Source organism: Pseudopipra pipra, chromosome 4, assembly GCF_036250125.1.
Source record: "Pseudopipra pipra isolate bDixPip1 chromosome 4, bDixPip1.hap1, whole genome shotgun sequence".
Lineage (NCBI taxonomy): Eukaryota > Metazoa > Chordata > Aves > Passeriformes > Pipridae > Pseudopipra > Pseudopipra pipra.
In genome coordinates, this window is record NC_087552.1 from 71,069,334 (window position 1) to 71,082,996 (window position 13,663).

Below are 13,663 nucleotides of genomic sequence, written 5' to 3' on the forward strand. Positions count from 1 at the left end.
CATTTAAAAAAAAAAAAGTTGCTGGGAAAACTCAGCAGGAAAATGTAGAATCTATTTTGGGTGGAATGGAAAAAAAAAATACAGGAAATATGAGCAACCAGGTTTAGTGGAAGGTGTCCTTACCCATGACAGGGGTGTTAGAACTAAATGGTCTTTTGAGGCCCTTCCAACCCAAAACATCCTACAGTTTTATGATTCTATGACTCTGTGACACAGTTGCCTACACTGTGAGGGAGGTTTGATGTCCCCAGGATTCTTCGATTCCATGATACCGTTCCTAGTTAATGCCGAGGGAACAGAAGGACTAACTCTGCTCACTGATTATGGATCTCTGTTCCTCTGGTGGCTGGATCCCACAGAAATTTTAGTCTAAGATACAGCTGGGGACATCTGAATTGAGGCAATATGCCAGCTGCCAAGGTGCCACATTAAAACCCACTGGGGACCTGTGCAGAGGTGCTGAACATTTGATTACTGGGGAGATTTAAGCTTGTTGGGAGGTAAATGGACTCACTGGTTAGGACAGGGCTAAAATCAAGAATATAGATTGAAGTCTTCATCTGTGGATGGAATTAAGCAGGAAAATGCTGTCATTAGCCTTGCAAAAAGTTGCTTGGGTGTCTAGACCAAAAGGAACTAGTGCAGTCAAGAGGCCAACCAAACAAAAGAGTGAGTGCCAGCATGTTCAGAGACGTTGTGAGAGTCAGGTGGCCAGAAAGACTGTACAGCAATCTCAGATATGACGAATGAGAGATGTTTCACTCTGCCTGTCCTTTTTTCTACCTCTGAGAGTGGTGTTTTGCAAAACATCTGCCAGCATGAAAAGCGGGGTCTCTTCTCCTGTCCCCTCTGCACTTCTGCTGCTTCCCTTGTACTGTACCTATAGACACAGGAGCTTGCAGAGAGAGGATGTGACCTGGGTACAGTTTGGGATTGTACAACTGAAAGGTCCTCTGCAGGCACAAAAGCTTTGTGAGTAGAACAAAAAAACAGAAAGAACAGTTTTGCTGTGCCTTGTGTGCCGTGAGCAGAGTCAGGGATGCACAGGAGATGAAAGCTCCCTCTACTCTCCCCAGGCTGTGTGTGAATCCAGTGCTGCAGCTGGGTGGAACAATGGGCACAGTGGAACAGTGGGTGCAGAGGAGACAGTGTGTGCCCCATGAGTGTTTGGAGAGGTTATACTTGCAACTAGCTCTGCTCTAATATTGGTTTGCCCAGATTAGGCTCTAAACAGATCATCACAAGTGATCAAGTTGACTCTTCTCAGATGAACAGTGGCACCAATATTCTGGGCATGTGTCATTGTCGGGATGGACACCACACTGAGATTTCATGCAGAAAAGTCTTTATTTCATACAAACATGGACAATTTATAGTCTCCCCTAGTCAGCGTGTTTCACCACCATTGGTGCCCTTACTACATACACATCTTAAGACTGGCTGCTCTATAGCTTCTGCAACTCAGGGTCACTCAACAAACAGTCCAGGCTCTCTGGCTATCACAGCTGCCACGCAGCTCCGTCCTCCCTGTCCACCTTCTCATCTTTGTTGTTTACATTCCTTCACAACTTCACAGCTGCAACCACTCAAATTCAGGGCCCAAGCTGTCCACAGCTCAATTGCCTCCCTCAGACATGCTCTTCCATGGAAAAGGTAAAGTAAAATCTGTGTGTACCTTATCTGTGGACTTCTAAAAACATATGGCAACAGCTGTGGAAAAAGAATGAAAGTGGCCCACCAGGAACCCTCAACATCTCAATCCCACAGTTGCTGAGCTTGAAAAAAATCTGATAAATGATGACGTTCAAATTGATAGAGAGTAGATTTAGAGTAGATATCAGGAAAAAATTCTTTACTGTGCGAGTGATGAGGTACCGGAACAGGTTGCCCAGAGAAGCTGTGGCTGCCCCAACCCTGGAAGTGTTCAAGGCCAGGTTGGATGGGGCTCTGAGGAACCTGGTCTTGTGGGAGGTGTCCCTGCCACAGCAGCAGGGTTGGAACTAGATGATCTTCAAGATCCCTTTCCAACCCAAACCATTCTGTGATCCTATGATTCTGTTAAGGAATACATATAGTTCTGGTAGCTGGGTGTGCAGCTGCAGTGAGAGCTGCAGCCTGATCTGTGGGAGGCTGAAGCCCCAGGCAAGAGACCTTGAACTGCTGAGGCTTTGCATAATGAAGGGCATGGGGACCTGTGGCTCCAGTGAGGTGAGGGACACTGAGAAATGTCAGGAGCCGAGGATCCCAGACTTTCCCACATTTGGACTGCTAGAATATAAAAACCCAGGGGTTCCTTTGTTCAGAGTCCCTCCTTCGAGTCACCCAGCTCTAGATGTTATTCTGTTATTGCATGAAGATTAAAGTATTTGAAGGATCTTCACTTCTGTGACTCTGCTGTGGGAAACCTGGTGTTGAGGTGTTAAGGAAACCTGGTCTGACTGTGTGAGTGTGATGTGTGCAGGGAGCCAAGTGGGGCACCTGTGGGGTCACTGGGGCCACTGCTGCGAAGGGACCTCGGTCCTAGTGCGGGTACTGTGGGTGTGACTCCTGAGGTGACTCCTAGATGGTCCCACAGGGAAGTTTCCTTAACAACTCCATGATTCCCCTTTTCAGTTAATTTTTCAGAATTCCACTTGAGGAAGTAGCTTAATCCCACTGTTCTTCATGCATAGAATTAACCTAGGGGGGTTGGCAACCCTGGAAATACCTGTCAGACCTCAATGGAAAAAGGAACCATGGAAATGTCAATTTTTATTACAAACTTTATTTTCACATGCCATTCACGCTGCTAATGGGATAAGGCTTTCTTGTTTATGTTTTGTTTTTAACAAAAAAACAGTGTCTCTCTCTTCTTAAAAGCAATGGCTGCTTCTTAAAGCAATAAGATTTTTCTTAATAAAGACTCAGCACATAATCTTGAAAGCCTAAGGGTGAAGTTTAACCACTTGGAAAAATGACCTTTTGTACTATTATGAGAACTAGATAGCAGGCTTTGGTGCTCAAATTTTGTTCCTCTGTCACAGAAAACAATTCAAAAGCTGTTGCTCAGTGTGTTGGTTTGGGCTGGGGGAGAGTTAATTTTGAAACTGGGACAGAGCATATATAGGACAGGTGATCCAAACTGGCCAAAGGGATATTCCACATCAAGGGGACAGAAGGAAGGAGGAGGGACCTGCTGGATATCTGCTGGAAACTCAACTCAGTGGAGAGTAGCCAGACTAGGAGGTTCTTAGAGTTTGTGGAAGAGAACTTCCTGGAGCAGCTGTGCCTCTTCTGCCAGGCAACCAGTGACAGGACGAGAGGACTTAGTCTTAAGCTGCACCAGAGTAGGTTGGACATTAGGAGGAATTTTTTCACAGAAAGGCTGATTAGACATCGGAATAGACTGCCCAGGGAGGTGGTGGAGTCACCATCCCCAGAGGTGTTAAGGAAAGACTGGACGTGGCACATGATTGTGTGACATCCAGGAATGGTGTTCAGTCATAGGATGCACTCAGTGACCTCAGAGGTATTTTCCAGCCTATTTGATTCTGTGATTCTGAGGGGATGTTTGGAGTTGCAACATTTGTCTTCCCATGGGCAGGCAGGTGTTCACCCATTTCCAGGGAAACTGGGCTCTGCCACCAGTAATGGTGACTTGGGAAGACAAATGCTGTGACTGCAAACCTATCCCCTTCCTCTTCCTTCTCCCCTTCTCTTTCATATACTGAACATACTGGTCTGTTGTGCTGTCCCAGCTGTGTGTGCTCCCAACTCCCCGTGCAGCCCCAGCCCAAACCAGCGCCTGGGAAAGCTGCCATTGCCTACTGGAGGACCAGGAAGGTGCCTGGGCTGCCCTGCTGCACTGCAAACATCAGCACAACACAGAGCTGCACCTCGGAGGGTCCAGTCAGCAGGAGCCTGCAGGAATGGGAGGAGGGCAGCACCCGGAGCTCCCAATCATGCCACTGAGGCAAACTCTCCCAGGCTGATCCCACCAAATTTTGCATCCAGCAGGCAATTTCCTCCACATCTAAGTAGGAGCCTGTGCAGAGGGTGGATAGGAGGGGAGAGCTATGGTTGTTGTCAGAGGGGTGGAGAAAACAAAACATATCCCCTGTCCCTGAGCATGTGCACTCCAGCACCACACGGATATTGCAGCACCTCTCTGGCAGGTGCATCCCACCATACAGCTCCAATCTGAAAGAGTATCCGGGGGGTGGCTGCAGGAACACAACCAGCAGGTACATGATTCGGTCCTCAAAGACATTCCAGGATTCATGGATGCCATCCTTCCCAATGGCTGGGTGCATCTCTGGCATGGAAGTCTTCTTGCAAATCACTCGGCAGACACGGAGGAGGTCACGCACCAACTTCTGCACATCCCTGCACATCTCAGACAGTTCCTGCGTTGGCAATACATTGTGCACAGAAAACATCCGAACACTGGGGTGTTGTCCCTTGAGGTCCTTCTTCTCACTGTCATCCTCCTCCTCCTCGCTGCTGGAGCTGTCCTGCTCAGGGCAGCTGTGAGAGGCAAGATGCCTTTGCCAGGCCACCCAGCAAATCTCGGCGAGCACAGCTGCTGCAGCAGTGCAAAAGGGCCAGCGCTGCAATTTAGGAAGCAGTGAGGCTTCTTCCAAGGGGCTGGTCAGCTTAACGTCCTGCCAAAGCCATGTCATCACTGGATGCAGAAAAACCTCATACAGCTTCATCCACTGGGCCGTGACCACACTGACTATAAGATCATGCATCTTTCCGAGCAGGATGGCCACCACAGCCAGGAGGAGTGTGATTGCCACTGCCATTTCTGAAGGACTGAAAAAAATTATGAACATTATAACTGGTTAGAAACAACTCTGTCTGTGTGGGAGGGGGCAGATTGGGTTCTGCCAAGGTGGAGTGGTGCACTGCCCCCCCCATAATCCATCCTTCTTGAGAGTTTCTTGTGCAGCAGTCAGTCACTGGCACACCAAGAGCACTACCTCACACCACACCCCCTGGAGCCCGTAACCCAGCCCCAGAAAGGTTGGCACACTGAAAGCCCCACCAGAGCTAACAAAATCAAGACCATGTGGCCTTCACATTGGCATGACCCTACTGTTCTTGGACTTCTGATAGCTGATTCTACGATGGATCTAAAGTGGTAGATATAATTCTCTCTCTTTCTTTACTTCTTCCACTTCTCTTAATTTCCTTTTCTTGATACTTGGGTAACTTAAACCTGGATGGATTGGAATTTGCTAAGTCAGTGCTTTGTGAAATGCTTTAGGTTGACTTAATGTTTGTTTTAAACTTTTGCCAAGTTCCCTTACTTGGCAAAGTTTGCCAATAAAAGTGTGCTATTTTGACTCCTTGAAAAGAGTCGTAGCGTTTTTCCTGTGTGCGGTCTCAAGGTATAAAAGAGCTGAAGGCCACTTTAATAAATCCGTCCAGTGGGTTTTGGGGCCTTGTATCTTTTTGACACAAAACCCCTTCAATGAGCTCATGAGAAGAGCCTGGGGTCTTACACCATGGCCTGGAGGACATAAGAGAAAAGTTTCCACAGTGGCTCGGGGTGGGAGGGAGCACGGGCATCGAGGCTTGAAGGGAAGGCAGCGCCTGGCTGCAGACAGCACAGGGCCCATCCCGCCCCAGCCCGGAGCCTCCTTGTCAGCCCCTGGCTGGGCTGTGCCCCGGCAAAAGGCAAGAGGCACCCGAGCAGAGCCTCCCGAGACCCCAACCCTGCCACATCACAGCATCCCATGGACCCAGGGGCATCTGGCCCATCTCCAAAGCCTCTGTGGCATCGCTGGAAGCCCCTGAGGTCTTCCGCCCCCAGGCCTGTAAGCGGTACTGTGCCCTGCCCTGAGGTGTTCAGCCCCCACTCAGTGTTAGAAACCCCCCTGGGCAGCACTATCCATCCCAGCCTTCCCCTTGCTTCTGCACTCACTGATTGCCAAAGTCCAACTACCCTGGGGCTGCCCACTGTTGTCCTTAGGGACAGCTCCCATTGTGACCTGTCCTCTGTGATGTCACAGCCACCACAGGCACATCAGCTGGCCGACAAGCCCCAACCTTCATCCCCACTCCCCTGCTCAGTCAGTTCTGGGCATTACCACCACAAGTACAAAGCCAGCAGCAGGAGCAAGCTCCCATGGGCTCTCCTGACAAAGTGTCCAGCCCAAGCCACGCTGATGTCCATCTGCTGCCTTGTCTGTGCCCCATGAAAGGGCAAGAGACACCTGAGCAGAGTTTCCTAAGGCCCCATCCCAGCACTGCCAAGGCCACCACTAACCATGTCCCTTAGTGGCACATTTACACAACTTTTAAATGCCCTCAGGAATGGTGACTCCACCACTGCACTGGGCAGCCTATTCCAGTGATTGACCTGCCTTTCAGTGAAGGGTTTTCCTTATAGCCAACCTAAAACTCACCTTGTGCAACCTGAGGCTGTTTTCTTTTGTCCTGTTGTGTGAGCAGTACCACTTCTCTCAAATAGTCCATCTCCCCAGCCTTAAGGTCTGCACAGCAGTATGACAAGAAAGAATCATTTTACTACACCTCTGCAGCCCAGATTTCTGGACAAGTGTGGTGACAGCAGCAATGAGACTTAAACACTGCTGCTAAGATAGACCTTAGACGTCATTTCCTTGCTCGGGTTTTGCTCACATATAATTCTTGAAAGATTTTGTCCCAAAACATTAAGGGAAATCCAGCCTTCTTTTCTATGGGGAAAAACTTTCAAAGTACCATGAAAGGACAGGCCTGGAAATGTGTGGATATGGTCAGTCTGAATGTGGGTAGCTGATTTTGGATTTAGCTTGCCCACTCTTTATATAAACACCATAATTTAGGTTGATAGTGAAGTTAGCAGGGATGGGGGAAGAGTAAAAGATCCAATTTCGGTGAATATGGAATCTATCTTGGAATAAGTGTCCCGTAATATTTCACAAACTGAATGTCTGAGTAGTCATTGCAGCACTGGGAGCTGTGTAGTTTAGCTAGTCTCAATAAGGTCTGGGGCCCTACGTGTGTATAAGCAGGACACTTGAGCATTTGGACTACAGACACAAATCTTCTTTTTTATGAAGTGTCACATTCATTCTTCCATCTGGGAATCCTTACCAGGAATTTAAAAGGTCTTTTCTGAAAAGAGCTCCATAAAACTTTTTGATTTTCTTAAGGAAGGTAAAGAAATGTATCAGGCATTGCACACTACATAATTCAAGGCTGTCAACTGGACAGGTCAGTCAACCAAATCTTCACTGCCTTTAGAGTCTGAAAGAAGAAATTTGGTGAAAAAGAAAATAAAAATTCATGAGTGTCTGTTTTCTTCTGGCGGGCATTTTCTTTCAGTTATCTAATTTCAGTTATCTTTATAAAAGCATCTCCTGCATCTTTAATGATTTTTTCCCAAATCAGATTAACCTAGCACAGTGTTTAATAATGAATTCCACTCAGCATGCCAGTAGAACAGAAAAGTTCTTTTGTCTGATCTTAGATAAGTTCTCTAATAGGTAAAAATGAGATCCACAGGGCAGAATACGCTAATACATTATGAAAAGAGTTTATTAGAATTTCTGAAAGGTATTTGACTTATAGCACATTTAATGCAGTTTCATGATGATCAGCCCTTTTCAGCTTATTGCATTAGAAATGCATGAGGGGCTGAGGAAAACATTTGCAAAACATTTTTGCATCTTAACAGACTGTTCCCATTAAACTGTTACTGTACTTTAGCTTTGTGCTTTGCTATTCAAGCTTACTAGAACTGCAAAATATTTAGGTACAAGCCCTAAACCCTGTATTAAACTCTTTTAGTTCTGTGAGGAAGCTCTGCTTGCTGGGTGACATCAATCTTTCATTTCATTCATTCATTCATGGCTGGGCTTCGCGAATGAAGATTTGGGAAGGGCTCCACCCACGTTTGCTACAAGCGCGCTGGTGGGTAAAAAGGCCAATACGAGACAGGTGTGTCTGGTTGCAAAAGGCACAGCAGAAAGACTCCTTAGATGGTAAATTCTGCAGGGCACGATTCTTTCTGCATTGTCTTTTCTCCTCAAGGGGGATCCTGTGTGCTTTTTCAAAAGCATCAGCAGTGTTATAGATGGTGTGCCTCCAGGCCTCCCGATTGGAGGCCAGAGTAGACCAGTTATGGTGATCAATATGGTCAGGGCTGAGATGTTTCAGGGAGTCCTTGTATCTTTTCTTCAGGGCTCCTCTCATGCAGCAGCCGGTGGCAAGTTCACCATAAAGCAAGACCTTAGGGAGGTGGTGGTCCTTCATCCTTGAGACATCGATCTTTATAGCAGTCTGAACAAACTCCTGAAACTTCTGGATTTTAATTCAGTCCTGTCCTGTTCAGTGACTTTTTTTGTCTGTTTGATTGGAAGAATACATATGATACGAGTCCCCCGGGAACTTTATCCTGTGAGTAATAAATGAATCTGTGGCATCTGCTTTGTTGATGTGAGGGATAAATACCCAGCCTCATGACTGACACATGTAAATCACAGCAAACATAAGAATGTATATGACTAAGAGTGAGACTGATGTCACCTAAAATTAGACATGTACTTATTTGTTATGATTGCTTTATGTCTCACTTTGTTACCTTTCTCTAAAATGCAAATTCTAAACAGGAATGGAAAGGATCTAAATTTAGGCACAGTTTTAATATGGTAGATTGCAAATACTGAGAACATTTGGATGAACTTTTAGTTCTGAACATTCCAAAACAAAGGGGATCTTGAGCTTTGTAGTTGTGCTACTCTGGGTTGTTGTTTAAGGCTCCTTGGGAATTGTAAAAATATTTCTCAGTATAGGACAGCTGAGCCCCTGATGAGCTAACTTTCTACAGTGCTTGGATAAACATGAATTTAGATGCCATATGACAGTCAAATGTGTTTATCAATACATATTGATGCAGAGATATGTAAACGTATGTCTGTATTTGTTCAGAGGCCTGAATAAATAGAGGAATAAATTTAATTAGGCATTGTGATGTCTCTCTTACGTTGTTAATGATAAAAGTTCTGGAGTTTCCTCTTGCAATCTATATAACTGCAGGATCAGGAACAGTAAAAAGCCTTCGACTGCTGCCTTTTGCACTGACAGCCATTCTCTGCCTCTCCTGGTGCCCTTCAGAAAAATTGAGTTGCATGAAGTCCTCGAGAAAACAGATCCAGTCTGAGGAAATCATGTTGAATAAAGCAAGATTCAAAAGTTTACGTGGTCCTGCAGATGTGCAAAAAGCCTGTCAGAAAAATAACATATTGCCCTCATTAGAGACGAAGATGGACTAAGAACTGCGTTTCTGAGGGTGTTTAATAATTAGAGGAGGACTTTAAGTCGTACTGAATGGGAGGAATTATCCTAGATATCATTAGATTAGATATCCTAGACTAGATATCATTATCTAAAAGTCCATGCAATTAAACAGCATGAACTGAGATTTCTTGAGACCAACATAACCTCAAGTGGTGACTTCTCCCTTCTGATATTTTTGGATTAGAGACACATGCCTTCTCCAGTGTTTTTCCACTCTAGCAACTAACTTCAGACATATATATAAGCCATCATATTTGTCTGAATTTATTTTTTCATGTGCTGCAAATCTTTTCTTAAAGAAAACACTCATCTTGATAAAAAGCCACATAGATCCTGGAATAACATAGTTTTTCTTACACAATCCCGAATGGGCAGAAGTTCTTGCCAAAGCAGAGCTCTGAAAGACTTGTTCACATCTGTGTCCAGATTAAATTCAAATGGCAAAGCCATTGGGGACCAATTCATAGCAGATGACAGAGAGGAAGAAACGGGGAAAATAAATTTAGAACTGACATTTTCCTTAATGACTGTTTCTTTGAACTTCTTTTAGAAACAGCTCATTCTACTGCCAGGGGCTGCTCTTTTCCAGGGTCTCTTGTAAAAGTCAGCTGAATTTTGCAGCTGTTTTCAAGCACTAAAACCACAGGGCCTAAATATATAGACATACATTGATGTACCTCCTCATAAATTATAATGATGAACAAATAATTCTAATGACTCTACTCGCCTTCTCCCGGTAGGTATTTGGGTTCACTTTGAAGATAACACATGTTCTTATTTTTTATTTATTTTTGCTAGCCTGGAGTATTTTTTCCTAATAATGTTTGCTGCAGAATCACCTATTCTTACATAGTAGCTACAGGAAGTTTCTGTAAAAACTTTTCTCTATCCAGTGACATTTGGCCGTCTCAGTCAACTTTTTATGCTCCGTCCCACCCATGTTATTGTAGCACATCAGTCAAAATTTTCACATTTACTCTCTTATACTTGGGTCTTTTATAATAACAATCTATATTCTAAGGTGTACAATGATACAGCAATTTTTGGACTTTTTATTCCAAAAAGTATAGAAAAAGGGTTTGCAGGAAAATGACGGTTTCATGGTGAAAGGCTGAATGCTTATCACTGTGGATGCATAAGAACCTTGGAAGAAAATGAAATTCCATTGCTCATCCCAGACCAGTATAGCCTCTTATCCTTCTGTAGACAGAGCCTTACTAAGGTATCCTATTTATCTGTGTTGGAGCACAGAAACTGTAACCCGGGATTCTTGCCTCACCTGAGAACCATGAGGAGACACCTTTCCCAAATCATTCACTATGGAAAGTGAGTGCTTAAGCACTTCCTACATTCCATCTTCTTTACCCTGGAACAATCCTTCAGCTTTGGTACTGGACTTTCCAGCAGTGTCTTCACTAAGAAAACAATTAATAAACCGGGGGACTGAACAAACTGAATGTCAGACCCATTGGCATTTGCTAACGAGAGAGAGCTGTGTTCTACAACCTGCTCAGGGATTTTCCAAGTGCTTTATTGACCTCAGTTGTCCTCCTCTCAAGCATCCTGCAGAACGTGTTTACCCGTGATAACCAGGGCGAGAACGAGGTGTCTCAGGGCATCAGATTTGCTAGTTCACTGGAGCCCTTTGAAGGCTGCCAGTGTCAGTGGTGCCATTTTTGCCTTTCCAACCTGGCATCACTGAGGTGCGTCAGCAGATCAGGGCACGATTAAGGGAAGCTCACACTGCTGTGTCTTCCTATGAAACTGCTCTTAGACACGAGATTGGTCTTGTGCCATCTCAATTAGGAATAAGGAACAAAACAGACTCCCAGGCTCATGTCAAGTGTAATAGTTTGTATGAAACTCACCCAAAGCATATGAACCCAATTGAAAATCTCAAGTGCAAATCACAGCAGAACAGCTCTCTGTATTGCAGTTTGCCTCCCTGACTGTCTCTTGGCAATATTATGAAAATAACTTTTCCGTCATGTTGGTATGTCCATTTTGGAGCTTGAATCCTGTGGGCCACAGGATTGCCTGACAGTGGTCTCACAGAGACTAAAGTGAGAAAATCAGATGGCTTCTATTTGCAGGAAAGATTGAGATTTTGAAAGCTTCAAAAGCTCAGTAGGGAAATGAGTTACAGGAAAATATTTGAAGCCTGGAAAGATCTGAATTAGCTGATAAGGGATTTTTTTGCTGTGATTTGATTTGAACGATCTCATCTGGCTTCTTATTCCAAACCCATAGTGACTCTTTAATACACTACCCATAACCCTTTTTTTTACAGCAAAACCATTAGCTCAGCTGCATGATTACAGTGCCTGACCCACACTCTGATTTTGCAATCACAAATACAGCTGCTGGATTTTGGCTTAAAAAGGAGCAGTGTAGAAAATGTCAGTACTGGGAACTGAACTCAGACTTTGTTCCACTAAGTAGTTGTTAGAAAACTAGACCAAAATGGAATGGTTTTTGTAAGGAATGCTTTTTTTATTTTTTTTCTGCACTTTTTGGTTTGCACGTACTCAGCAATAGGTACTTCTGAAAGACTGTAAAAGGTATGACTTAAAAACTGTTTTAAACCAATGACTGTGCACTGTTAAGTTGGAGCAGACTTTTGTTCAGGACTCTTCTGTACATAAACTTGGATTTTTTCCTGCTAGGCTCTGTCATAATTGTGCATCTTGGGGTTTTCATCTGAACAGATAAAATTAGATTTTTTTTCTACATAGAGGCACATTTTGAACAAGAGAGTCCCTTTTTTTGATTAGGATCTTCCTTGAAGTAGCTTGTGTTGAATGCCCCTGAGGCTGAGAAAGGTACTGAACTTCCTCTCCCATGTCTCAGGGGAATATTTTACACAGTCATGGAATTGATACTGTTGGAAATGATCTCTTAGATTCACAACTCCAGTCATTAACACAACACCACCGCGTTCACCTCTAAACCATGTCCCCAAGTACCACATACACATATTTTTTGAACACTTCCAGGGATACTGACTCCACCACTTCCCTGGGCAGCTTGTTCCAGTGCTTAAACACCTTTTTGGTGGAGAAATTTTCCCTAATAACCAATCTAAACCACCACTAGCACAGCTAAAGATCATTTCCTCTGGTCCTGCCAGTTGTTAAGTGGGAGAAGAGAACGACCTCCACCTGGCCACAACCTCCTTTCAGGGAGTTATGGAGAGTGAGAGGGTCCCCCCTGAGCCTCCTTTTCTCCAGGCTGAGTCTCCCCAGCTCCCTCAGCCGCTCCTGGTGCTCCAGACCTTTCCCGGACTCTGCTGTCCTTCTCTGGACATGCTCCAGCACCTCAATGTCTGTGTTGTTGCCCTCCTTTCCTTCTCAGCAGACCCTGCCATGCTCCCTCCCTGCCTGAGGGGAAGGAGGCAGCCACGGACAATCCCTGGGGGAGTCTGGGGTGAAAGGGCAGGAAATCCAGAGCTGGGCTGACCGGCCTGTTTCCCTGAAGGAATGACATTGCATGCCACAGGGTGACACTGGTGAGGGGAGCGTGAGGAAGGAGGTGATGGTCTCTGCTGTCACCCCAACCCTTCAGGGAGAAGCCCCGTGAAGGGCAGCAGAGTCGCTCCTGGCACTGATTGACTCCTGGGATGGACTGACTGACCCTGGGCACCAGGGAAACACACAGTCCGTGATCCCAACCGAATGGAGAGGAGTATGGGCTTTTAACTGATTGCCTTGGAGAAACATCCCATGCAAGACAAAGCTCTTTATCTGACCACATCTCTAAAATTTTGACCTTTGCGATGGCTAGGTCGAGAATTTTAGTGGATTTTATAAATCCAGTTGGATTCATGCAGAAGACTGATTTGGATTTACTCAGCTCTGGAAATACATGCAGGCAGTTCTAGGAAGGATTTCCGGGGACAGTGTCATGTGCCTGAAGAAGTTCAGAATCTAGAATAATGCTCTTAAGTGCCAGAGTTGTGCTTAAGATCCATTTTTTATGTATCTAGATCCTTTTCTGGTTCTGGACATTCTTGATTTCTGGTTTCCTTCTCTTTTCTCTGTCCCTTCCGTGATCTGATTGGGCTGTATTACCACTTTTGTCCTGCTTCCGTACTAGATACTTGAAATCACTTTTCAATTCATTTTTCTTTTGGCTACTTGCAACCATTTTAAGTTCCTTGATGCATGTTTCTGAGATTTTTGTAAATGATATAGTTTGTTGTTCTGCAAAGTACAAAGAAGTGGTCTGTACTTTTTTTTTGGAGGGGGGAAAGGTGTCACTTTGTTTACTTTTCCTACTGTAGCCTGAAATACTATTTATTTATGACCACTGAGATTCCTCTAGGATGAGAAGAGCTGTAGTTTTGATCATATCAAGTTTGAGAGTCATAAAG

General features: G+C 44.9%; 1 protein-coding gene across 2 annotated transcripts; it reads right to left on the reverse strand.

Annotated features, from left to right (window-relative positions):
• Positions 1-2,744: 2,744 nt before the first annotated feature.
• LOC135413607 (inositol 1,4,5-trisphosphate receptor-interacting protein-like 1) lies at positions 2,745-5,881 on the reverse strand. 2 transcript variants are annotated; one of them, XM_064653536.1, is made up of 2 exons: positions 5,051-5,881; positions 2,745-4,797 (listed from the first exon to the last, which is right to left on the reverse strand). In XM_064653536.1, the coding sequence occupies exon 2, from the start codon at positions 4,785-4,787 to the stop codon at positions 3,804-3,806; it is 984 nt and encodes a 327-aa protein (XP_064509606.1). In that variant the 5' UTR covers positions 4,788-4,797; positions 5,051-5,881; the 3' UTR covers positions 2,745-3,803. The 2 variants fall into 2 exon arrangements, with proteins under 2 accessions (XP_064509606.1, XP_064509605.1); XM_064653535.1 differs by having other exon boundaries at positions 5,081-5,880.
• Positions 5,882-13,663: the final 7,782 nt, after the last annotated feature.